The sequence below is a fragment of the Panthera onca genome, chromosome E2 (genome assembly GCF_046562875.1).
Source record: "Panthera onca isolate mPanOnc1 chromosome E2, mPanOnc1 haplotype 2, whole genome shotgun sequence".
NCBI classification, from domain to species: Eukaryota; Metazoa; Chordata; class Mammalia; order Carnivora; family Felidae; genus Panthera; species Panthera onca.
In genome coordinates this window covers 28032229-28058865 of record NC_138353.1, presented here as the reverse complement: position 1 = coordinate 28058865, position 26637 = coordinate 28032229, and the positions used below count along the sequence as shown (strand labels likewise).

The 26637-nt window shown below is 56.3% G+C and overlaps 1 protein-coding gene across 7 annotated transcripts in view; it reads right to left on the bottom strand.

Moving 5' to 3' along the window:
- ADCY7 (adenylate cyclase 7) overlaps positions 1 to 26637 on the bottom strand; it is a 59183-nt gene that overhangs the window by 20710 nt on the left and 11836 nt on the right. For 3 of the 7 annotated variants that reach the window (XM_078438627.2, XM_078438626.2, XM_078438624.2), the window contains exons 2-6: positions 4511 to 4947; positions 2605 to 2808; positions 1574 to 1735; positions 687 to 836; positions 217 to 365 (exon numbers count right to left, since the gene is read on the bottom strand). In XM_078438627.2, coding sequence (XP_078294753.1) covers positions 217 to 365; positions 687 to 836; positions 1574 to 1735; positions 2605 to 2808; positions 4511 to 4681 — 836 coding nt within the window. In that variant the 5' untranslated portion in view covers positions 4682 to 4947. Of the gene's footprint in view, positions 1 to 216; positions 366 to 686; positions 837 to 1573; positions 1736 to 2604; positions 2809 to 4510; positions 4948 to 17591; positions 17676 to 23621; positions 23830 to 26637 lie in introns of those variants that run through there. The other 4 variants (XM_078438623.2, XM_078438628.2, XM_078438629.2 and 1 more) reach the window with 3 other exon arrangements.

Here is a 26637-nt window from a genome sequence, read left to right as displayed (position 1 = left end):
GGGACTTCGCCTCTTTTTAGGGGGCCTGTGCCCCCTTGCGGATCACCTGGAAGGACCCCTCTCTTCCTAAAGGCCCCACTTATGTGCAGAGCTTTACAATTTTAGGGGGCTACTGGATCTCTCCCGACACCAATCTGGTCTGATCCGACCCCCTGGGGAGACAAATGGGGAGACTGAGCTCAGATTCACCTCCCCCAAACCCCCTGTGGGACCCACCTGACGTTCTGGTGCCGCTTGACGTACAGGCTGTGGAAGTTGTTGTCGGGCATGTAGCGGCGGTCCCCACGCTCCTTGAGCCGCTCGATGATGGCCAGCTTCATGCCCATGGAGATGTGGGCGGGCAGCACCGACAGCAGCAGGTTCTCCTGAGCACCGGTAGAGGACAGGCAGGGGGGCTTGAGGCCCCAGCCTAGGTGACTGGCCTCTGTTTTCTCTACGTTCCTTCCTGCTTTGCCTGGCGCACCCTCCATCTCCGCTGGCCTGTGTCCTGCCACCAGCCTCCCGTGTCCCCAGCAACCCCCAGGGGCGAAGCTTGCATGGGTGTCCAGTCATGCGGCCCATGCTCACACTGTTCAGTGAGTGTCTGACATCCACCGAGAAAGGACACAGGGCGTGGGGCCTGGGAGACAGCCAGGCAGGGCCGGGGAAGACGGGGCTGTGGCTCTAGGGGGAGGCGGGGTCCACACCTGCTGACGCTTCTTGACACGCAGTTTACGACGGATCTGGATGCACTTGACGGTGTAGGTGAAGAGGTCTCGGGAGGCGTCCTGCATCTGGTGCTTGTGGAAGGCGCCCGTGAGATTCCCACACAGGAAGATGACAGCGTTGGCCAGCAGCTATGGACGGGCGGAGGGCAGGCTCAGTATATGGCTTGGCCTGTGCCCTCAGGCTACCAGCCCCCTCAGCAGGCTAGTGATGGCACCCCAACCCCATTCTCTGACTTTTGTCCCACTCGGGCTGGCACCCTTCCCAGACAGGCAGGGAAACTGAGGCCCAGACAGGTGCTGGTCCTCTAGAGTTACTGTGATGATTAGACCAGGTCTCAGGCTGGGGACCCCGAGACCAGGGAAGCAGAAAGGCATCATCTCAGCTCGGCCCAGAGGACAGTCACAGAAGGCATGGCATCCCAACAGGTGCCCAGAGCTCTGGCTTCTGTCTCCCAGAGCTGACACCAGGCCTGGTCAGAGGAAAATACCTCTGCTGGCCACTACTAACTGTGAATGTTTCACTCAGTGCAAAGACACAAGACAGGGTGCCCAGGGATATGCTCCCAGCCCTGTCAGCACGGGACTCTGCAGGTGACGCTGAGCTACACAGCTGGACTGGAGAAGGAGGGCCGGATCATCAGGGGCACCACAGGCCAGCAAAAAAAGGCCACAGGGCATGGCCCTGCCCAGGGGGCCGGCTTCCCCAGCCGACTGAGGGAAAGCCTAGCCTGGAGGCCATCTGTCTGCAAAACAGGGTGCTGAGGCCTCAGGACCAACTCGCCCACACAGGTCTCCGCCGCCCTCGGGACCAAACCACAGCCCCTGCCTCCACCTGCCCCACTCCTGGGCCCCTGTGCACACCTCACCTGCAGCCCTGCACGGACACTGGGCGTCGTGAAGGCCTCCATCAGAGCCCCGATCACGAGGAGGTGGGAGATGCTGGAGACTGCCCCCGCCACGACGGCCCCCTGCATGCTGAAGGGCAGCAGCGTGTACACCACGAACACAATGAAGAGGAAGAAGGGCACCTGGGGGCAGGGAATCGTGAGGCTCAGGGACTGGCCCCACCGCCCCCGCCCCAGGACACAGCCCCAGACCGAGCTGACATCAGGGCCCCTGCAGTCTCTATTCTGGGGATGGCCCCCAAAACCCAAATCCTGAGCCCTCTGCCCCCAGGGCGGCCCCTTCCCCTCCCAGTGGTGAGGGACAGTGACAGACTTGCAATAGAACGAGAAAAAGCTGAATTCTGCTTCTGGGTCAGACCCAGACAACAGTATCCATCACTTCCTATGAGCTGATTTATGATCTGGGGCCGAGGCCAGGCCTCCCCAGGAGTCAGACTCAGGCCCTCGTGGTCGAGGGAATTCCCGCCTGGCACCCACTGCCGGGGCTCTCCCTCCACAGGAATGGTGATTGGCAAAAGGCTGGAGCAGGGTCGGCTCACTGGCCGCCCCCAGAAGATCAGCCCAACCTGGGGATGGCCCGCCTGGGAATGAAATGGCACAGGGGAAAACAGAACAGAGGGAAATTGGGACCCGGCCATCCCGCTGGAGCCCCAGGACTGGCGCCCCCAGCCTTTCCTGGCACACGGGCCCGTTTGTGCCTTTCTGCCTCTCTGAGCTGGAGTTGTGTCATTTCCAACCAAATGAGGGTCTGCCTGCAATGCTCCAGCCAGACATTCACAGGGACACTCTTCCCAGTTCAGCCATCTCTCCAGCTCAGAGAGCTGACAGGGGCCCAAGATCAGCCCGGGGCCCACCCTATGTCACAGACCCATGGCCCGTGGCAGGAGGAAGGCCCAAGGCCAGCACACTGAATGCAGGCACGAGTTTCTGGGTGCACAGCTGGGTGGTTGCATCCAGCCCCTGGGGACACCAGGGTCCCCCCACCCTGTTACCTGTGCCCCCATGTGGGTTGTCTTTATCCATGAGTCGAATACCAGCACATAGCCCAGCATCATAAGGCAGACCCAGATGAGCAGCGCCGAGGCCCTGAGCCACCGCCGGACGAGGCACTCAACATAAACCAGCACGTAGAGAACCACAAACACAGCAAGTGTGAAGAAGGTCGTCCCCAGGACAGTCTGGTGTCCAGAGGGGTCCTGGGCAGGGCAAACATACACGGAAATGCCTCAGCTTTCCCCAGTGAGGCACTGCCTCCTCCAGGAAGCCTGCCAGGCTAGCCTGTCCAGCCTGCCCCGAGCAATGTCACCTGTGTTCTCCACACGGGTGACATCTATGCTCCATCTGAACACCAAGCTCTTCCTTACCTTTGGGCTTTGTGCTGTCTTGGCTAAGGTTGCCTTCACCACCATCCTTCACCAGTCGCTTCCTGTGCAGCCCTGAGATCCTGCACAGCCCAGCCCTGTGATGCTACCACTCCCCAACCCCTCCCTGTCAGGCCTCCTCTGCTTCCAGGGTGCTCTGTGAGGACCTGCGGGGGACAGATAGCACCAGAGTGCAGGAGCAAAGCCGTGGAAAGCCTCCTGGAGGAGGCCACTGCTCCTGTCTGTTACAGAATGAATGGAGGTTAGGAGCAAAGGCTGACCAAAGGCGTCCCAGACAGGGGAAGAGCTGGAGCAAAGAGACAGAAGGGTGACACTGGAAGGTGGTTGACAGGAAAGGAGAGTCACAGCTGGGACAGCACCTGGTTTCCCCCAGGAGCCCCTAAGCTCCACGGGCACAGAGGCTGATCTGGGGGCCAGCATACAGTAGGTACTCAGTAACCATTTGCTGAATGCAGAAACCAATGTCCTGCGGTTTCCAGCCACAGATACAGGCAGCACCGACAGTGCACCCACTGAGTGCTGGCTGCTGTACCCATATCACCCTGATAACACCCTGTAGTCTCTGAAGTTTTCTTCTAGAACTCTGCTGCTGCATACAGTGGCTACTAGCCATGTGTGGCTATTCAAGATTAATTTTACACCAGGGGCGCCTGGGTGGCTCGGTCAGTTAAGCGTCCAACTTCAGCTCTGGTCATGATCTCAAGGTTTGTGGGTTCGAGCCCTGTGTCTGGCTCCATGTTGACAGTGTGGAGCCTGCTTGGGATGCTTTCTCTCTCCTTCTCTGTTCCTCCCCGACTCATGCTTTCCCTCTCAAAATAGATGAATAAACTTAAAAAAAAAAAAACAAAAAAAAACTCAGTTCCTCAGGGGTACCTGGGTGGCTCAGTTAGTTAAGCATCCAACTCTTAGTTTTGGCTCAGGTCATGATCTCTCGGTTCATGGGATTGAGCCCTGCTTCAGGCTCTGCAGTGCTTGGGATTCTCTCTCTCCCTCCCTCTCTGCCCCTACCGTGCTGATGCTCTCAGGAAGGAAGGAAGGAAGGAAGGAAGGAAGGAAGGAAGGAAGGAAGGAAGGAAGGAAGGAAGGAGGGAGGGAGGGAGGGAGGGAGGGAGGGAGGGAGGGAGGAATTAATTTACTTTTTTAAAGCTTCTGTTCCTCAGCCACACTAGCCACGTCTCAAGAGCAGTGGCCGTGGTGGGGCAAGGCCTAGGTCAGAGATGACAGCAGGGGCGTCTGCCTCAAGACCAGGGTTGAGAAGGACTCTGAGGCCAGAGAAGGAGTGCTGGGAAAAGGGAGTCATGACACGCGAGCTGTCCCAGACCTAGGTCTTCCGTAGAAGTTTACTTTGGAGAAAAGGAGTGTAGTTTACTTGGCCAAATGAATGTAAGCTCGCAAAGCACCCCAGACTTCAAAATTAAATTAAAATTAAAAGCCTAACTATGCTCCCGAGCACGTCACAGATGCAGAGCGGCAGAGCCGGGCCCCGAACCCGCCGTGGGCCGGCCGCCTCACTCACCCCGCAGACGAAGGCGATGACGATGAGGGCGACGCAGGCAGTGACAGCCACCAACAGGAGCGTGAGCAGCAGCGGCCCGTGCTGGCTGGTGAGACGGTACTTCTCGTAGAGCACGTCCTGGTTCGGGCCCTCCTCGCCCTCGTTAAGGAAGTAGCGCCCCTTGGCCGGCATCTTCCCCTCGAGGCCCACCCGCCCGGCAGTGCCCTCAGGAGACCCCACGGCCTGGGGAGCATCTGTCTGCAGACACCCTCCCTGGTGGGCCTAGGCCTCTGGCCTCTCGGAGCCTGGCAGGCGGGGCTGGGCAGGGGCCCCCTCAGCAGGCAGCCGCGTGGGCCACACGGGGCCCGCACCGCTCCGCGGCCAGGCCGGCTCACAGCACCACTGGCCTCTTCCTCTGCATCCGGGCTGGGCTGACCAGACACATGGGGTCCTCAGCTCTGCGGAGACACAAAGCAGACCCGGGTCTGAGTCATCAACCTAAACCCACACCTAACTCCTAGGTCCCGTTTCAGGCTCTGCACACAGGGCTGGTTCCCTGTGTTTCCCAGGACTGCAGCAGCCACTAGCCACACGTGACTATTTAGAGTTAACTGGGTTAAAAACGAAATTAAGGGGCGCCTGGGTGGCTCAGTAGCGTAAGCTGGTTTCAGCTCAGGTCATGATCTCACAGTTCGTGAGGTCGAGCCCAGCGTCAGGCTCTGTGCTGACAGTGCGGAGCCTGCCTGGGATTCTCTCTCTTCCTCTCTCTGTGCCACTCCCTCCTGCTCTTTCTCTCTCTCTCAATTTCTTTAAAATGAAATTCAACGTTCAGTCCAGCCGTCACACCAGTCACATTTCAAGTGCTCAAAAGCCACACACGGCTAATGGCTATTATATCCGGCAGCACAGATAAAGAGCATTTCTATCATCTAGAAACTTCTACTGGACAGCACTACCCTAACAGTTTGACTGTTTGACTTGCACAGGGAGGTGGAGGTCTCTGATCCATCCCAGCGAATTCTGTGTAGGGCGTGAGGCAGGGATCAGCCTTCATCCCTTTCTTCTACATGGGCATCTGATGACCCCAGCAGCTTCTGAAGAAGCCACCATTCTCTCCTCAAGGAGTTCAGTGCAGCCACCTTTGTGATAAGTCAGGTGACCATGCATGTGGGGTCTGTTTGCAGGTCCTTGCCCAAAGACCACACCCACCCAACTACTGGGGCTTTGTAGTGCGTTCTGTGTCTCAGACCCCCACACCTGCTACACCCAGACCCTCCCCCTTGCGTTCATGTTACATTAAGCTTCCACGAAAGACTGCCTTTTTTAAACACATTTTTTAAGTTTCCACCTACAAGAATTTGAAAAGTTTGCAAGCTCCACTTCGTAGAAAAGGAGCCCAAACCTCAGAGAGGGAGCACAGCGGACCCTTTATGGCAAAATTGGGAGCAGATGCCAGGCTTGCAATGCTCAGCCCAGATGGACTCCCTCTTTCCCAGCACCATTCATTCATTTGTTTATTCATTTATTCCAAAAAGGCAGTTAATTGTGCCTGTGGCCCCCTAGGCCCACTACGTACCTCCCGTGTGCCAGGCAAGCTCTCTCTCCCCCTGGAACGCCCAGTCCCCAAAGAGAGAAAGTTACCCAAAAAGGTGCAATCCCTACATGCAGGGGCTGAGGCCTGCGGGCAGCTGCCATATTCCCAGCGGGAACCCTGTGTCACAGGAGCAACCCTGGACCAGGAGTCCAGGCTCCCAGCATCCTCCAGGCCTGCCTGAGAGACCGGAACCAGGACAGGGCTGGTGGCAGAGGGCAGGGAGGAGGTAAGAGGTGGGAAGGCTCAGGGCAGTCACGAAGGGCACGAATGGCCACTGGCAAAAGCTGTGAAAGAAAGAGTCCAGAGCCCCTACAGGTGGAAGAGCAGGGTGCCCAGAGTCCCTGCGTCTGAGCAAAGCCCCCTAAGTGAGTACCCACCTGGGATCCAGGAGCCACCTCAGACCCTGGTTGGGCCCACAGCTACCAAAGAGCCCAAAGCGCTTAGGCAAGTTACAAAGCTGATTTCTACACGAAATTCTGATTTATGAATGAGGGCGGCTAATTTAAACGCTGGAGCCGTGCCACCCACTGGTTGACAACCTCTAAATCTAAACCAACCACTCTTTACTCCACACGGAGTGTTTCTGGAGTATTAACCACGTATGCCTCGCCCTATGTGGTAGGGTTTACAAAGCAAGATCAGGTCCCCACCCTGAGAAGCCCTCACTGCAAAGCTCCCCTAAACCAGCTCTTTGCGGTCACAACAGCAGAAACACTGTCAGGCCAGGTGCCCACACCCACATTTTCACTCCCAAGTTCATGACTTGCAAAGGCCAAGGTGGTACAGCCATTTTACAGATGCAGAACGGAGCCCAGAGAGGTCGAGTGGCTGAGCTGCTTGCCAGAAGGGCTGGGATTCAAAGCCGGGTCTACCCGCTCCCGAACGAGGGCTCCTGGCCCGACCTTTCTGTCTCGCTGAACTGAGCCCTGTGAGCAAGGGCAGCTCCCGGGAACTGAACCACAAGTGCACACACTGCCCATCTCTCTGGCCGGGCACCAAACTCCAGTGCCTCGGGACTGGACTGACAGGCTGAGAAACCCCAAACACCACGGGGCCAGGGCAACGTCTCCCTGCAGCTGCTCTAAACCCCAGGCAAAGCCCTCAGACCAGAGCTGTGGGGGGCCAGGACACGCATGTGCACACACACACACACACACACACACAGCACCTTTCACCCCACTACTGACCTGCCTATCCAGGCACACGAAGCCCAGCTGAGGCAGGGGTGAAGAGAGAGGAGCACTTGGAGGGTTTCCCGGGGAAAGGGGGGGAACCCTCTCCTGGTAAACACCGCTCTTGGGGATCTATTTAGGCCACTTCCTGGGCAATGGCAGGCGGGCAAGGGCGTGGACAATAGCCCTGGACACAGGGACTTCGGCCCATCCAGGGACCGGGTCCCACTCCTGGAAGAGCAAAGCAGGGCAGGGCTGGGAGGAATGACCGTGTTTATCGCTCCTGGTCAGAGGCCTGGGAGCCAATGGCGGCATCTCCAAAGGCCAGCGGCTCCCTAGAAGCAACCCCCCCAAAGCTGGACACAGAGGCCCCCCCCTACCAGGGAAGGCTTCAAGGCCTTTCTGCCCATTCACCAGTTCTTCTGCTGGTCACTGACAGCTGGCAACTAGGAGGGCCCCACAGAGGCCCTGAATGAAGGAACTCCTTTGCCAAGCCTCCAACAAATGACCCTTGGCTCACCCACCTCAGTGACGGGGAGCTCATCGCCTATCGGGCGGTCTCCTCCAGAAGTGAGCACTCCTTCTGGCTGTAAGGCCCACCTGAGGCCAAGTGAAGCCGACCCCCGTCGCTCCCTCACCCCCACCCCAGTAGTTCTGTCCCAAGTCCAAAGACACCAACAGCAGAGACACTCATATGGGACAGTCGAGGTCCCTTTACCTGGAGGAAGCAGAGCCCAGGGGTCAGACCTCACGATCACCCTGGTAGGGGGAATAGGGCAAGCAGCCCATTTTACAGTGGAGGGGACCCCCAAGGTCCAGTTGGGAGGGAACATTATTTCTTCTGCTGCTGGGATTGTCTCTCCCACTTCAGTCCCTTGGCTCAGGGGCCACGTGAGCCAGGCTGGCTCATCATCATTGTCCCTCTCAAGCCCCAGTGACTGGTTTAGGGACAGTCATGTGACCACAACCCTCTGAGAACCCTCTTTGGGACTTCTGCTGACCCACCAAAAAGAGATACTCTCTTTTGCTGGTGGCCTACAGCTGCTGGTGGCCACTGGAAGTCACCACAGGAGACGGCCCAGTGAGAATGAAGCCGACACAGAAAACTGGAGAGAGACAGAGACTTGAAAATACCCCCCGAGCCCCTGGATCCAGCTGTGCCTGAAGTTCAAACAGCCTCCAGATATTTCAATCACACGGGACAATCATGCCTTTTTCGGGTAAAGCCAGTTTGTGCTTCTGTCACTTGCAACCAAGAGGCCTTCTGCCCCAGTTTACTGTATCTGGGAAACCCTCATGGTCTCCTGATGGGTCCAGGGTCAGGGGGCAGAGTCCCATGTAGCTCAGAGGCAAGAGCGGGTGCCCGCAGATACGACTGGCCCCAGCTAGGCCTCCTGGAAGGGGGCTGGGCCAAGGAGGGGAACTTCCCTTGCCCATACCTCTGTCACCACATCCCGGACTCCACAGCCCAGAGCCAGCCAGGCTGCACGGGACCCGGTCCAGCAGGAAGCTGGGGCAATGGGCCTCCCCACATCTCCTCCAGTGGCCTCCAGATACTCCCTTCTGTGGGATGAATTAGGGAGCCCCGGGGTATACTTGCATAGAAATGGATACCAAAGGAATCAACCTCACTCCCCCAAAGCACTCCTGTTGGGCCCTGCGCTTCCCACAGCCCTGTGCCCCATGATAGAGGGGGGCAGGCAATGCCATCAACAAAGTCTACCATGTACTTACTGCGTGCCCAGCGCTGGGGGCTCAAACTCTGCACACCCGCCCCGCAGGGCAGTATGACTACTGCTTCCATTTTATGAACGTGGGAACACAGAGAGGTTCAGTCATTCTCCTGAGGTCACACAGCTAGTAAAAGAGAGCTGGGATTTGAATACAGGCCACCTAGGCTCACCTCTCATCCTGCCCAACACTCTCACGGTGCTGACATCCCCAGAGCCCATAACCTCTCAAAATGCTAACCCCTTCCTGCCCTCCCCTCTCAAAGCCTAGGACCGAGGGTGGGAGGAGGCAAAGTGTACTCCATCAAGGTTCCTCCATCTGCCTTGAAGAAGTAAAGTCAGAAAGCCACGTCAGGAAGCCTCCTCTAAGCCAGCAAGATCCAGGAGCACCTCTTCCTACAGGAAGCCCTCCAAGCTACCCACACACACCGTCTCCTCCTTTTCCTACAACTGAGGCAGGGCTGTGGTCTCCTTGCCAAATACTGACTGGGGGCTCCAGGTTCCTCAGCCAGAAGAACCGCCGGAAATAGGGAGGCTGGGACCTCAAATTATGAGTACAAGACCGGGCCCTTTGGGGTGCTCAGGATATCCTTCCCCAGCAGAACTAGCTGATCCCACAGCACACTCAATGCTACCACACCCCTTGGGGAGTTCTAGCCCACCTCCAGCTTTCACAGACACGGACAGGGCACCCACTTCCTCACCCAAGCCGCACTGGCAGGAATCCCGGCCTGGCTTCCTCTGGCCCAGCCCAGCAGGCCTCAGAGCTGCACAGGGCCTGGGGCCCCGGTGGCCTCAAAAGGAGGAAGTGGGGGCTTTGGGGTGTGCAGGAGGAGCAGGCAGGCGTGAGGAGAGGCCCCACCTCGGCCCCTTGGGCTCAGTCCCTGCACCCAATCCAGCCTGGGGTCCATGATGCTGCAGCCCAGAACCCACAGACACAGTCTTAGCCTCCTCGGCTAGCCCAGCACTCAGCTTGCTCCACGGGCTGTGTCACAAGTAGATTTTTATTTGCTGGGGGTGGGAGGGGGGGTCTCATGTTAGGGCATCTCCCTCAGGAGACCCAGAGTTTTGTGAAGGGGACCCAGAGGGTGCTCTGCCTGGCAAAGTCCCGGCATAAAGGGGCACCACCCAAGAAACCTCATGGGACCGAGGGATTTCAGCCTGACTGCCATGCACGCCCTCCCCTCCACCAACACCAGAGCCGAGCAGCCCTCAGGCCTCTCCCCCTCCACACCATTGCTCACGCAGGGCCTGACCTCCCTCCCCACGCAGGTCTCTCCCAGGCCTTCCCAGAGTCCTGCCAACGGTCCCATCTGTCAGACATCCCAGCACCTGCCTCACCAAGGTGAGCCAGGATCTGTCGTGGTAGGATCTGTGTCTATATCCTGCAGCTGGGCCCTGGTCATTGCATGTAGACCAGACGGAAGGACAGACAGATGGATCGATGGACCCACGGATGAACCAACCAGCTGGAATCTTGAACCAGGCAGAAAAAGCAGGGGAAAGCAAACAGGGCAGCTTTGGAAGAAGGAGGGAGAGCCCATCAGGGCAGAAGGAGGTGAGGGGCACCTGGGTGGCTCAGTCGGTTCAGTGTCCGCCTTCAGCTCAGGACATGATCTCACGGTTCACGAGTTTGAGCCCCTCATCGGGCTCTGTACTGACAGCTCGGAGCCTGGAGTCTGCTTCAGATTCTGTCTTTGGATTCTGTGTCTCCCTCTCTCTCCGCCCCTCTCCCACTTGCACTTGGTGTCTCTCTCTCTCTCTCTCTCTCTCTCTCTCTCTCTCTCCCTCTCTCTCAAAAATAAATAAACATTAAAAAAATAAAAATAAAATAGAAGGAGGTGAGAACATGAAGGAAGTGTGTCCCTGAGAATGGGAAGTGCTGGTCAAGGAAGCACAGGTTCAAACCCCAGCTCTGCTCCCATGGCCGTACGTCCCAGTCGCTCACACTCTGAGCCTCAGTCCTCCTCATTGGTAAACTCGGGTGCTGATACCCAAGTCGTGGGGAAAAGTGAGGTGCAGGTCATGATGGCCAGCAGGCTGTTTGCAAGGACAAAATAGCAAATGAGCCCAGAAAGAAGGCTGTTTCCAGAGCTGAGGAAGCCCATGGAGTCCAAATAGAAGAGACAGAGGCATGAAGCAGGCAGGGTCCCCCCACGAACCTTCTAGTTCATCTTGCCACCTCCTGGTGACAGCCTACAAGGCCACGAAGCAGGGGCAAAAGCCAAAGTGCCCAGTGATGTGAGCCCTCCAGCCAGCCCCGCTCCCCATCACGCTTCCCCAGGACCCCCAGGCTGACTTTACACTAGCTCCCAGGGTCCACAGGCTACCCATCAGTCTCGGATCCAGAAAGTCCAGCTCTGCCACCAACCTGCTCTGTAACCCTGGGCAAGTCCCTTGCCCCATCTGGGCCTCGGTTTTCCTTCTTGCAAAGGAATGGATCTGTCAGACCTCTGAGACCCGGAGCTGGGCTGGGCTGGGCGTGGCGTCTGAATCATAAAACGACAACAAGCCTAAGGGGACAGTCTGGGTGTTGTCACCTGGCCCCAGAGGGCTTATTCTAGGGGTGGGGTAGGGATTATTCTTTGTACCTGAAATCCTCCCTGCCACTTCTCCTGTGGATTAAGTCTCAGCATAGTCAGTGTCTCCTTTAAAATACAAATGCCTCATTCACCCCTTACCTCCCAGGCTCCAGCTGGCAGGAAATGAATTTTGCTATCTCCTATGCCGATTCGAATGATGGTTAGTAACTGCCCGGGGAAAAATCGTCCATTCATTCATTCATTCATTCATTCATTCGTTTATTCATTCACCTTGAGAGAGATCCATGCATTCATTCTTTTAATGGATGTACACTAGCACCTTCTATGCGCCTGGCACCAGGCCAGATGCCAAGAGGAAAGTATGCTCCAGGCACAAGTTCCCCGAAGGCAGAGACCTCAATGCCGGCCTCTCCCAGGTGTCTGTACAGAGTGGGGGTCCATGCAACAGTGCTTATTAACTAACTAACCGATCAACCAAGGATTGCTGGAAAGAACATTTTCCCTGGCTCTTGCCTGAAATCCCACCGTCAGTGATTCATTCCCAAAGTTAAGCACTGCCCTCACGAAGCTCCCTCCTTAAAATGAACACACTTTGGGGGCACCTGGGTGGCTCAGTCGTTCAGCTCTTGGTTTTGGCTCAGGTCATCATCTTAGGGTTCATGAGTTCGAGCCCCACATCGGGCTTTGCGATGACCGTGCAGAGCCTACTTGGAATTCTCTCTCTCTGTCTCTCTCTCTCTCTCTTTCCCTTTCTCTCAGAATAAACTTAAAACATTTTTTAATAAATAAAATAAAATAAAATGAACACACTTTCATGCCCCCATTCAACACATTTCTGACCTCTTTCCTATTTATAAGGAAGGACAGAAAGGGCTAGTCTACAGGCACCTTACCAGGTGCCAGTCCTGCCCAGGCTGGCAGGACAGAGGTCTAGCCACTGACTTCACACTTTGCCCAGGGCCCCACCCAGACAGCCAGTGGTGAGGAGGCATGAACAGGGTTGGGAGATAGGGGACGGGATCCATTTCACAAAGCCATAGATATACCCCAGAGTAACCACTGAACTGGAGTGAGCAAGAAGGATGTAACTACCCTGCCAGTATCCTGTTTAAAGAGACAGCAGAGCCCAGAGGAGAGAGAACAAGCTGGAGTCATAATTTATACCAAGATGATTTCCAAAGAGAGCAAGAAACCATGAAAGAATGTTCATACAGTGCTGTAGTGGGTCAGTCCTTTCTGACCTGACACAGAAAAGACTAATCAACTCCCATTACATTTAAAAAAACTACTCCAGGGGTGCCTGGCTGGCTCAGTCAGACCAGCATGCCACTCTTGATCTCAGGGTTGCAGGTTTGAGCCCACTCTGGGCATAGAGCTTACTTAAAAACAAATGAGTAAATAAACTTATTAAAAATCTACTACATTAGGGGTGCCTGGGTGGCTCGGTCAGTCAAGCATCTGGCTTCAGCTCAGCTCATGATCTCACTGTTCCCAAATTCAAGCCCTGCATCAGGCTCTGTGCTCACAGAGCCTGTTTCAGATTCTGTGTCTCCCTCTCTCTCTTTCCCTCCCCTGCTCACACACTCTCTCTCTCTCTTAAGCTATTAATAGCAAAATCAAAAGATAAATGAGAAATTAGAGAAATATTTATAACTCTTACCATAAGGAGCTAACCTCTCTCATATGTAAAAAGTTCCCACAGATCAAAAAGAAAAAGACCAATTAAAAAAAAAAAAAATGGGAGAAAGGTATGGATAGAAAGTGCACAGAAAGGTAACACAAATGGCTGTGAAACATTTAGGAAGAAGCTAACCTCACCCGTAATAAAAAAAAAAAAAAAAAAAAACACCACAAATTAAAACTACTACGGAAAATCATTTTTACCTATCCAATTGGCAAAGATCAAAGCATTTATACGCAACACAACAGGCAGTCACACAGCCTTGGCAGGAGCGACTCAGCATAAGCCCCGGGGTGGGGCTGGCGATTTAGTCCGTATGTAACAAAATCACTCCTGCACACACAAACCTTTGATGTAGCAAAAGTCCTTCAAGTAATTTACCTTACAAACACTTTCACAGATGTAAAATGACACATGTACAAGATTATTGTTGCAGCATTACAATAACAAAAGAAGATGGTGTGTCTGCCAGTTAGGAGATAGTGAAATAAATCACAACGCACCCTTCCTGTGGAATACTACACAGCCGTCAAAAGGGTGCAGCCGTGTGAACTGAGCTGTCCCAGGGTGTTCTGTGAAAAATCCACATGGCAACAGCAGTGTCTGGAACGGGTAATGCCTGAACCAGGACACAGGATAACCAAAACTGATGCTTTGGTGGAATGAGTGAACCTTCAGTTTGTTTCTATTGTCGTAATGCAGCTTGTGCAATTAAAAGGAAGTTCTTGGGGAGCGCGTGGGTCAGTCAGGCGTCCGACTTTGGCTCAGGTCATGACCTCATGGTTCGTGAGTTCAAGCCCCACATCAGGTTCTCTGCTGTCAATGTAGAGCCCACTTTGGATCCTCTGTGTCCCTCTCTCTGGCCCTCCCCTCACTCTCTTTCTCTCTGTCTCTCAAAAATAAATATTAAAAACAAACAAACAAAAACAGAAGTTCTTGGGGTGCCTGGGTGGCTCAGTTGGTTAAGCATCTGACTCTTGGTTTCAGCTCAGGTCACGATCTCACAGATCGTGGGTTCAAGCCCCACGTTGGGGTCTGCACAGACAGTGCAGAGCCTGCTTGGGATTCTTTCTGTCTTCCTCTCTCTCTCTGCCCTTTCCCTGCCCACACGCTCACTCACTCTCTCTAAAATAAACAAACATTTTTTAAAAGTTCTTAATACAAGATGCAAGATCTACTGCATACATAGTGCCTACAGCCAACAATACTATATTGTACACTTCAAATTTTTCCTACGAGGGCAGATCTTACGTTGAGGGTTCTTATCACACTACTACGACTATTACTACTAGGAGTAATAATAACAATAATAATAATAAAGGGGGCAAAAAGAAACTTTTGGAAGTGAGGAATACGTTTATGACATAGATTGTCATGATGGTTTCAGAGGGGAATACTTATCTTCAGCTTATCGGCTGCATATATTAAATATGCACAGCTTTTTCTACGTCAATCATACCTCAATAAAGTGGTTTTTAAAATAAACTAAACACGTGAGGCAACTGGCTGGCTCAGTTGGAAGAGTGTGCAACTCTTGATCTTGGGGTTGTGAGTTCAAGCCCCACGTTGGGTGTAGAGACTACTAAAAACACAAATAAATAAACTTTAAAAAATAAACTAAAAAATAAAGACTCTATTAGAAAAATTCAAGGGCAACAGAAGGTGACTGATAATTAAAGGGACGCATATACAAACATGTAAAGACACGTTCCTGGCATCTTTATTGGCGTGGGGGTGTGTGGATCTACATACATAAGTATGTATGCAAATACATAAAAAAATAGAACCTGTTTACCGGGCGCCTGGGTGGCTCAGTCGATTTCGGCTCAGGTCACAATCTCACTGTTCAACACGGAGCCTACCTGGGATTCTCTCTCTCCCTCTCCCTTTCTGCCCCTCTTCTGCTCATGCTCGCTCTGTCTCTCGAAATAAATAAACTTAAATAGAACTTGTTTTAAGAAAAATAAAGGAAGGAAGGAAGGCAGACAGACAGACAGACATCCGTCTCAGGCCCATCAAGTGTCAGTTGCACACCCCAGAGAGTTACTTCTCATCTCTGTGCCTCAGTTTCCTCATTTGAAAAAAGGGAGACTAAGTTCTGACCCTGCAGGGCTTTGAGAGGATTCAATGGGGGTAAGGCACGCAGGGTGTCGAGGCTCCACCCGACACAAAGTACCCAAGTCGAGATAACAAGTATTACCAAGTTAGCAGAAAGGGCTGTGGGGTCTGGAAGGCAGGGAGCGGGGCACCTGCCCCTTCCCCTCCCCGATGACCCAGTCGTGAGCTCCGGCCCCCTACTCTGCCCTGGGAGTGGCCTAGCCTAGAAGTGGTCAGCACCTAAAAATTGCTATCTGGGGCCCTGAGCAGCCACAGGGGCTGACGCCCCCGTGGGGTGCCTGGCGGGGCCTGGACAGAGAGGCGGTCCAGCCACCCAACCTGGGCCCTAGGGGAGGTGGACAGTGTCAGAGAGAACTGCCATCTGGCATCCCAGGCAGCATGGGGACCCCACCCCAAGCCTTGCAGGCCTGCTTCAAGGAGAGAAAGCAGAACACCTGCCCTCAGGACAGGCTCTGCAACCTCTGAACCCAACTAGAGAGACTCCCAGCGGCCTCTGGCCTCCCTCCTCTGAGAACCTCCACCTCAGTGAGCGCCTGTCAGGAACAGGCAGGGGCAAGGCCCACGCAGCCCATCCCCCCTCAGCCCATCCCCCCCAGGGTGGGGGTGGGGGTGTGGGTGGAGCTGCTCTCACTCTGTTTCCAGCTGGGGGCGGACTCTGGAATCCTAACCTACTTGTTCAAAGCCCCCTGGCTGAAAAGCAGGAGAGCTGGAATTCAAACCCAGACCTGCCCTACTCCAAGGCTCCAGCTCTTTCTTAACCCTCCGTCTACATTTCCTGAGGCGTGCTGCCCACCAGCAGAGCCACGAAGAGCTACACACACATGGCCAGCCCCACCCACACTGGACTCTGGTCACAGGCAGTGCAGGGCTTGACATTCTCCTCCTCCTCCTTTAAAGAGTCCCTGTATACATTAGCAATTAAAGGCTCTGAGAAGTCCTGCAGAAAAGAAACCTGCTGAGTTAAACACAGCTAAACATTCCCCGGTCTGTTTGGTTCAAGGGACCCTTTTTTGCATTAATTTCCAATGAACTCCTTTTGGGAAATGCTGACTGTGGAGTCTCGAAGATAGCTCAGAGCTCCTCACTGGGCAGCTGTGGCCCAGAGAGCCAACTATCTTCCCCTCTCCTGACAGCCTGGGGAGCTCCCTCTGGCTGGGGGCCCCGCTCTCCCACCTCTACCCGACCCTGGGTTGGGCTGGATGGACACACAAGGGAAGGACAAGCCAGTGCAACTGCTTGTGGGCCAGGGGACCAGCCCTAAGCTTGGCCTCTGGGGTAGGGGTGAAGGGAAGATGGGAAGATGGGAAGAAGGCCTGGATGCACAGCGCCCTCCCTCAGGCAGTTTTAAGTTGGGGAGCAATCTGCCCTGTGGAATTGAGAAAGCAAGAAAGTGCTCTAAATACCAACCAGGAAAAGACCCGCCTGCGTCTCTTGGCCATGCTTCCTGCCTCTCTCAGGCAATGCAGGGAAGTAGCCCACCTGCCAGAGGCAAAGCAGTGCAGGGGACAGAGCCCTGGGCCGAATGTCAGGAGACCCAAGCTAGAGTGGGAGCCTTTATCCACTCTGGTCCGGTCCCACTGAGACTAGCAAGCTGGCCACAGAGAGGTCAGTGGGAAAACCAGACAGTAAGACATCCTTGCCCAGAACTCAGCAGGCCATGCTGGAGGGGCCATGGCCTCCCCCAGCCATCCATGGAGCCCAACAAGACATCACTGTCTAGTCTGGGCCCCCGAAGCCACTGCCTCATCCACAGACCCTCCCCCCCATGTGGCTCCCACAGCACCAGACAGCAGAGTGCCCGGCTCTAATCCAAAGTGCTGAGATCCCACTTCCTCAAGGCTTCCTGAGAACCTGAGCGAGGCCAAGGGGGCACGTGATGGGCAGGGGGGGGTTGCCTGGTGAAAGCCCAGCCCAGAGCCCGGAGGAGCCCTTCTGCAGGGGAAGCAGGCCTAGCCGACCTCCCTTACCCTCAAACCACAGGCTGGCCTCTGTAACTACACCCACACGGGGGGCTCAGGAGACCCTCCCTACAGTTCAGTTGTCCCTAGAGCTAGGCCCCCCACTCCTGGTTACTTACTCCTTCCTGCCACAAACTCCTGCCTTCCAGAGCCAGGCTCTGGCTGGGTACGGGAAGCCGCTGTGATGGATCCCCAGTCCACAGCAGCCCCATGCACCCCTAAACACAAGCTTCCCCTTGGGATAGCCTGCCAGAGCTTCTTGCACCTGTCTGGGTCCCCAAGAACACCAAGCCCAGTTGTGCTCACCCCCCGGCCAAAAACCTCCTCCAGGGCTTCCAGAGGCCTTCTTCGCGACTGCACAGTTTGACTTATTTCAGTTCCCCAAACAAGCCCCACCCTCTTGTCTCCGGGCTCTGGCCGCTTAAAAGCACAGCCTACCTCCCCACCCCGAAAACTCCCTCTGCCTGGCAAACTCCTGCCCAACCCTTCAGAGCCAGGCCCAGCCACCACCTTCCACAGGAGGGCTGCCCAATTCCCTCCTAATCTGGATTCAGTGCCTGGCTCTCCCTTCCCAGTGCCTGTGTCGAAACACAGGACACCTGGCCTGTCACTGCCCGGCTACCTGATGCCTCCCCCAAGGCTGACGTGTGGCTACTCATTGCTCAGCTTCCAAAATCTGACACCTGCCTGGTACACAGGGGACACTTAAACCCAAGCCCCATGGACTGAGACAAATACAGCCCATGCTGAGCAGGCACTGGGGGCTGGTCCCAACCCCGGTGTCCCTGTCCCCATCTGCATGAGCTCGGGCAGGTCACCTGCCTCTCAGCCTGGGTTTCTCACCTGAGCAGTGGGGAGCTTGCCAGTTTATTCTGGACGTGAAATGACCTCATGGCTATAAAAACTCCTCCTAAATCCAGAAACTTCACACACTTAAGGGGGCCAAACTTGTGTTACTTCAATGACAGGAAAGCAACCCCCCCCCGCCCCACCCCCCACCGCCGTGGTGCCCGTGCTCCTCCATCCAACAAGTGCTCACTGAGCCCCTGCCCACTCCAGGTACCAGGTGACAGGCTGAGGCCATGATAAGCAAGGTCCCTTGGAAAGCGTGTGTTGTCGGGGAAGAGGAGACACATGTAATAAATGAGCCACATGAGGAAGAGAAATGCTAGGATGGGCAAGGAGCAGCCTGGGGCTGAGGAGTCAAGAAGGTAGGAAAGCCTCAGGGACCAAACATCAGAGGCGCTGTGTGACCATGGGCACATTCATTAACCTCTCTGGGCCTGTTTCCTCACTCAAAGAATGGGCTGGTAATGGTACCTAATGCTCAGGGACTTCACAGAGAGGCTAGTACACAGGGTCTGCCATTAGGTGGGGTCACCCCAGTGGCTCCAAACACAAGTTGGGGCGGGGGGGGGCGGGGGCGGGCAGCCTGAGAAACCTTGATTGATATCAACAGGCACTGGGAGACACCCTATAAATCCCGGGGTCCTGACACCACCCCCCCCCCAAAGGTAGCCCTTCCCTTGCTCCCCTGCCCAGAAAGCAGGGCCAGACAAAGGATGCAGAAGTGCTGGTCCCTGCCCTGGGCACTACCTGGGCTAAGGCACCCCCTCCCCGGGGGGCCTCAATGGTGGCTCCAGGGAGTCTGGGTGTTCCAAAAGAGGATGCCTCCCCATTAGTCTGGGTCCCCCATTAAAGCAGCGCCTCCAGCTGACTTCAAAGGGCTCCTCCTCCCCGAGCCAGATGGGGCCCGAGGGAGACAGGTGTGGGAGGCCGGGAGCAGGGACTGGCAGAGCCAGGAAGACCCTGGCACACACTGGCAGGGGATGTGCAGGAGGGGGGGGGGGGGCAGCCTGCCTACTGCAAAGATGGGGAGGCTGAGGCTAGGTGGGGGAGACAGGTGGCCCCTCGTCCACATCCCCACCACTTAATGAGGCGTGAGGAAACCGTGCCTCCAACAGAGCTCTGATCAGGAAAATGCACACCAGCCCCAAAGCTGTGAAGCCCGTTGGGGCTGTTTTCCCATCTGTGCAGGGAGGGGCTGTGCCCCATGCTCCTGGGCCTCTCCCTGCTCAGCCAGCCAATGACACCAGGAGCCATCCACCCAAGTCAGCTGGTCCCAGAAGCAGTGAGACTGAGCCACTAACCAGGGGCAGGAAAGGTCCCTGCAGGGGATGGCAAGGGCCGAATCCTAGAAGACAAAGAGGTCCCCACCAGCATATTCTGGGTCCTAAGAGGTGGTTGGTGGCACTGCCTACTACATGCATCCCCTGGGGGCCTCCTGTTCCCTTGAAGCCAGGCCTGCTGTGCTGCAACCCCAGGAGGACACAAGCTCCTCCCTGGGCCATGAGTACTTCTGTCCAGGAAGAAGAGGGAGGAGGTAAGCCTGGGGGGCCAGGTACATGTCTGAGAACTGGGGTACCCACAACAAAGACCTCAATTTGTTTCTTTTCCTTTGGGCACAGTCACAGGTAAATGCTTCCAGTGGTTGCTGTAGGGAGGGGTACACACAGGGGAATAACAGGGAGAACGGACAGAGGAGGGTGCCCCCGGTGTCCCCTGGCACCGGCACCGACAGGGGGATTTTCACAGAGCCCGGGCGGAGGGAAAGCTGCCAGGCGACTGACTCCAGAGCAGACCACTTGAGCCTCCTCAGCCCCCGAGCTTGAAGACCCCGAGGAGGGGGCCTCCACATGGGTGACACGGGCCAGGATGGGGTATGAGGTAGGGAAGCCCTGAGCAGAGGGGCTGCATGGACAGGGCAAGAGAGAGGCAAGCAGCGTGCTGACCCCAGAGTACACGAGAGGCCACGAGAGGTGGGACTGGACCAGCACGGTGGGCTGGGACCAGAGGACCCCAGAAGCCAGGAGAAGGGGTTCAGATGTGACACCAGATGGGAGAAACTGGTCAAGTGTGTGCATCGGAGGAACCCAGGAACCCCACAAACCCCTTCTCCAGGGCTCAAGGTCGGCCATCCTACCCCATCTGGACTGTCGGTTTCCCCTCCCATACAGCACTTGGCTGGTGCTCAGGCAATGCCCTGTCTGTCAACGTGATCAGCAGATGGTGGGAGAAAGGATGACCTAGTATCATGGGGAGGAGGGTCACCAAAGAGGAACTGAGCCCACCTCTGACCCAAGTCTCGCCCTACCTCACCCCAGCGCCTAGAGGGCTTCCAGGGGAACATCAGGGAGTGGAAGGTGCTTCAGCCCAGGTCTGCACCCAGGATCTGGCAACACCCCAGGCATGATGTGGCCGGCTGTGAACTCCGTGGGCAGCGGCAGGTCGAGCCAGATGCCGACGGTTGCTGGGTGGGCGCCCTGCCACCCTCCCTGGGGGGTGGGGGCTGGAAGAGCCCTGTGGGTGAGTGGAGACTGAAAGCCAGGGCAGGGGCAGAGCTGGAGGGCCACCGGGCGGGGGAGCAGGCTGGCAGCACTCAACACACACAGGCCGCCAGGGAAACCCCAGACATGGGTGTGCTGGTCTCAGACGGCTGGGCAGAGTTTTTCATGCATATTCCAGTCCCCCAGCAACCTGCCTGGGCACTGCCACCTCATAGAGGAGGGGACTGAGGGACTGTAAGACAGCAGTTAGCCCAAGGGCTGCAGGCTACCAGGGAGGCCTCTCCCACCTGAAACAGGACAGGCGGAGGAGAGCCCCCAACACAGCTACATGACAGCGATCACACCTCCTGCACCAGGTGCAACATGTCCCCCTTTGTTTAAGCCTATAACCGCCTGGGCAGGAACCACGAGAGACACAACTCACAGATGCAGGAAACTGGCTCAAATAACCTGGCTCACCTCACATGCTGCTGGAAACAGGCAGAGTGGGGCCCGGAAGCAGGGGGCTGGACCCAAGGACCTCCAGAAGACCCCTGGCTTCTCTGGCTGTTCAGATGTGATGGTCTCATTCACTGAGCCAAACTAACTCCCAGCTCGTAGCTACACAGATCTCTTCAAGCACACGAAATGCCTAACAGGCCCACTACCCACGCTTCCCTCCCATCCCTGAGACCCGACCCCATGCAAGGCTGGAATCAGCCACTCTGGCTCGAGCGTCCAGCGTGACCCTCTCTGCCCGCTCCCTCAGCAGCCCCAGAACAGTCCCAGCTGGGTGAAGCACTGCCCTCTGCCCAGGCCCTGGAAGATGGAAAGTTGCCACCAGCGGAGTGTCAGTGTGCCCCACACCCCCTTCCTCCAGGACAGGAGAAAGGTCAAGGACACTGAGGGATGGGCCACCCATCACCTCTTGATGACCTCCAGTATGGGAGGATGGCAAGTCATGGAAAATCCAAAGGGTCAGATCATCTACCACCAGCTGAAGCAGGACCCCAGCACGTGACCCAGGAGGCACGGCCCAGCCGCGGGGGAGCCCTGACCCAGCCCCCGCCACCTTGCAGTGGGTACAGACAAGGGTCAGGCCAGGCCTGCAGGGTGGAGGACCCAACTCAGAGGAACCTGATTCCTCCTTCCCCATGGTGAGGATCATGTCCTACTAACTCTTCAAAGCCACCCAGAGCCCCTGCTCAGCTTTGCCCCACGCAGCCTCTCCAAAGAAGGGGAACTGTGCCCTGACCCCCTACAGGCCTCAGACATGGCGGCTCTCCATGACAGGCAGTGTATACACCTGGACAGCCCTGGGGACTGACTCGCCGTGTGACCCGGGACAAGAAAGTGCCCCTCTGGGCCTCTGTCTTCTCCTCTGCAAACTGGGGGGCGAAAGGCACCTACCACAGGGTAGGGGTGAGGGGAGCAGGAAATGGGTTAAACCAAGAGTTATAAACTGTAAAGGGGGGTGCATGTCCTCACAACCACATCAAATCTGACCGGTATCTCCTCCTGAAAAGCACCTTTGGCCTATTTAGAAGCCCTGCTCCTGCCCCTTCCTTCCCACCGCTCACTGCCTAGGCCCTCCCTGCACCAGCCCCCATTGCTTGTAGGACCCACAGGAAGACCTCCTCTCTTGAGACCCACTCCTGGCAAAGGGGCCCTTCGAGGCCACCCCTCCCCTCCCGGCCCCCAGAAAACGGCTGCCAGTAAACGGCCACTTCTTTTCACTAAAACATTACAGGAGGCTCTTCCCCCACACAGTTCACACCTTCCCTTCTGAGGGCCCAGAATCCGGAACAATCTGACAGCCTCCCCTCCTCTGCACCCACACCTCACATCAGAAGCCACAGGAAAGCCCCAGAAGGCCCCTAACCTGGAGGTGGGGAGACCCACAGCTTGGTTAGGAACAGACCCTCCCAGAAGAAACCCTCCCAGACTTTCGATTCCGTGGACACATGCACATCCGGCCGAGCCGGTCACTTCACACTTCCTCTTAAGTCTGCTCACTTCTCATTTCCGTATCTTCTTTAGCTTTGTCCCAGGCAAAGGGACATCATGAAGTCACAGATCTAAGGTCCTATTTATAGGTGTTTTTTTTTTTTTCCTTTTCCTAAAACACATTAAAATAGATACCTAACAAATTTTAAGCATGTTCATCCACATACGGCCTAAAACCACCACAGGGCCCCCATCTGAGAAAAGCTGGTCTAGTCACTCTCTAGGCGGCCACCCTCAGGCCGTCCACCCGCATGTCTGTGGCAGACAGCCCACGGCCACACAGACATCGGAGCAGAGCCCGCCTGGACTCCGGCCAGGCCTCGGGGCCAGGGGCCCCGTGCATGGAGGCCCAGCCCAGCCCTCTGCTTTCCTCACCCCTCCGCTCCCCTCCCCCAAGCGCTGGCCAGAGAGGAAGCACCCAGTGCCAGCTGCCCTGAACCCCAGGTAGTGACACAGAAGCGAAGCACCTGATCTGCCCTGTGTACATGTGTTTGGAGGAACACAAAGAATGATCCAGAAGGACCTAGTCCCAGTGGTGCACACTGGTCCCCAGGGGCCTTAGACTGGGAGGGGCTGGAGGGAAAGGGAGACCCTTCCACTTCCCGGGGCGTCTTGCTTCTCTGTCTCTGGGGCATGTAGCACTTTCAGAGTTTGTCTGGGGCTATTCATTTTTACTTCACAAAAGAAGTTCGATTGCCCTCCCCCGACGATCCTTCCGTCACTGAGAACAGAGAAGCGGGCTTGTAAGTGTGAAATTACAACCCTGAAAGGCAGAGCGGGCATCTGCAAGTCCACAGTTCCCAGACGTCCAGGCCCACCCCCCCCCACCCTGCCCCACGGTCATGACGGCACCTCCTCGTCAAGCTGGGCAAAGCCCATGACCAGTGGTCTCTGGTCCTGTGTCCGGGAGCCGCCCCACCTCCCGCGGCCCAGACCCTGTCCGGCCCCCGCCCAGCCCGGGCCGCTGGGACAGATGGCGCCCCGTCCCCACAGCCCGCTTTACCTGGCTCTCCTCCGGGGCCCCCGGACGGCCAGGCCAGGGTCTGAGGAGCCGGCGTGGAGGTGGGCTGTCCCTCGCCGGCCCCTTCTCGGCCCGCGTCCAGGCTCACACATGCGAGGCCGCCTTCGCCCGGGCTACCTAACGAGAGCAAGTCGCATCTGGGACCCACAACTTCCTGCTCCGCAGCAGCCGCCTCACAAAAGCTACAGCCGAACCCTCAGCTCAGCGCCTCCGGGGCTGTTGGGGGGGGGGGGGCCCGCTCCCAGCTGCAGCGGGGCCCTCAACACAAGTGGGGGGAGGCATCGGGCCAGGCTCCTGGCTCCAAATGACTTCATGGAAATTGGAAGCTTTAAGCTGGAACAATTTTCAACAAGTGAAAATAAAACAAGCACCAAGCCTCCGTTAGAAGGCCCGAGACGACGGCTGGAGGCCAGGAGCAAATGCATCCTTGATGAGCATTAAAAGTGAGAGAGCAGCCTGGCACAGAGCCTCATGCTGGTTCTGCCACTCACAGACAGGCCATGAGCCTCAGTTTCCCCACCCACCTAGCGAGGGGGCTTCATCCGTCTCTGAGAGGTCAAAGGTCTCCAGCCTCATCTGCTGCCTTTCCATCTCCCAGCTGCCCCCATGCCTGGAGCCCCTATTCCAAGCAGCTCGAGCCCCCAAAGAATCCCAACAGCCCTGGGCCCCAGGATGCCAGGAATCAAGCCCCTTCTGCTTTGCCAGCCCTCGGTTTCCCCCACTGGGATCATGTGGTGCTCAGCTGTGAGGCGGCAGTTATGAAGGGCTGGGAAGCAGGGAGCGGAAGCCTCCCAAGACAGAGGAAGAAGGCACTGCTGGTCCTCAGTCACCCGCTGAGCATGTGACCTGGGGGCCTGGGATCACTTTCTACCTTTTATCCTGACAGCAGAACCTACTGTTTGGTAACAAAGTGGAGAACAGAGCCCTATTTTCCCAGCTGACACTCCCACCCTCCCCAGACCCCCCTTTCAGCTCCCTCCTCAGAGGGGGCAGTGGTCAGACCCTTCCCTTCCAACCTGCTACATCCCCAACCCTGGCCACTGGGCACCTGACACCCCAGCCCTCAGACAGACTTCAAGGTCCTGGCAGACAGGATCTGTGCACACAGGCTAATGTGCTTTACAACCAGCATTTAGACACTGACTGTGTGCTGGCATTGGGGACAGCCTCACATAACTGCCCATCAGCTCCATGAGGAAGGTCCTGCTATTATGCCCCTTCTACAGAGCAGGAAACTGAGGCTCAGAGACGCCACTCACTTGCCCAAGCACACACAGCTAACAAAAGGCACAGCCAGGATTCAAACTCAGGTCTATCTGACTCTGTGGCTTGTGCTTTCAAACACTCACCCGTGACCATCCTGGGGCCAAAGAAAGGCTTCCCTGAGGACAGGCTACTCCAAGCCCCACTACCCCCTCCTCAGTGGGTACCCTCACCAGAGACCTCTAAGCCCTGGTACTCAGCACTCCTAAACTTGCCGAACAAACTCCCCCAAAGGAGGGGCAAGCTCAGGCTTTCTCAGCATCAGCCCAGGAACTGGTGTCTGTTCACTCCGGGTGCCAGGGCGCAGGCATGGCCCCGACCCTCTTCTGTTCCTCTCAGGAACACCTGCCCTCCTCCCCATGGGCAGGACCCCTCTCTGGTGCTGCAGACACAAATGTGACTTGGACACAGCCCCCATCAGCCAAACCCCCAGGCTGAGACATGCCCACAACGGCTTGCCCAAAGGTCTGGGACAACCACCCGTAAAGACAAGATACGTGGTCCGGAGCTCAGGGCAGAGAGACCTCAGCCACCTGGGAGCCACAGGCTGTAGAAAGTGGCAAGGCCACGAAACAGTGGGCAAGAGGGCGTAACACCGTAGCAAAAACAAGGCAGACAGGGCTGTCAGGCGGCCAAAGGACAAATAACGCAGAGCCCGGAGCCAACAGCTCGGCCTCGTTTGACACCAGATGACAAGCCCCTCCCTCGGGAAGAAACCCCATAGCGCCCATCGCGTTTCGGACTCCAGGCAGGCTTCTGGGAAGGGGTGTGAGCAGGGAAATACTTTTTCCTTCCCCTAAAGTCAGGGGGCTCACCATACCCGGGAAGGGGTCTGAGCAACCAGGCTGGCGATTTACCAAGCCGGCCTCTTGTCCCACGGATGCGGGATGAAGAGGCTTCAGAGCAACAGAGTCAGAGACCCCCTGAGCAACCTTGGCAGCCCAGGAACCCACCTGTAAAGTCACCCAACTCCTCAGAAGGCTGGGAGGCTTATGTGAGAAATGCATATAAGGCACATAGTAAGCGCTAAGTTAAAGTCAGAAGCGGAGGGAGGCCAGAGGGTGTTCTCTCAGTTCTAAACCCCAGATCCCACTCCACTGCATGCCTGCCCTGGTCAGAGGCCTTCCGTGGCTTCTCTGTGCCTCCTGAGTCAAGTCCTGGCTCCTCCTCCCGACCCCCTACAACTCATCTTTCCATCCTCCCTGATTAGGAGTTAGAAGGCCCTAGCTCCATCCTGTAACTTGTAACCCGTTGCATGACTTCAGCCAGCCCCTTCTCCCCTGGAAACCCAGTTTCCTGCCTGTTGAGTGAAGGAGTGAGCAGAGCGTGTCCCTATGTTCCCAGTCTGGGAAAGAAAGGGATCCCAGCACATCTCCGAGCCCACATTCCACACCTCGTTCTTTCATGTCCTGACTCAGACCACCAGGGCACAGCCAAAATGAAATGGTCAAAAATGCCACCCATTGGGGCACCTGGGTGGCTCAGTCAGTTGAGCGTCCGACTTCGGCTCAGGTCATGATCTCACGGCTTGTGAGTTCAAGCCCCGCGTCGGGCTCTGTGCTGACAGCTTACAGCCTGGAGCCTCTTCAGATTCTGTGTCTTTCTCTCTCTCTGTGCCCCTCCCCTGCTCACACTCCGTCTCTCTCTGTCTCTCAAAACTAAATAAACATTAAAAAAATAAGAATGCCACCCATCTTGCCAAGACAAGTACAAAGGTCACCTCTTCCAGGAAGCC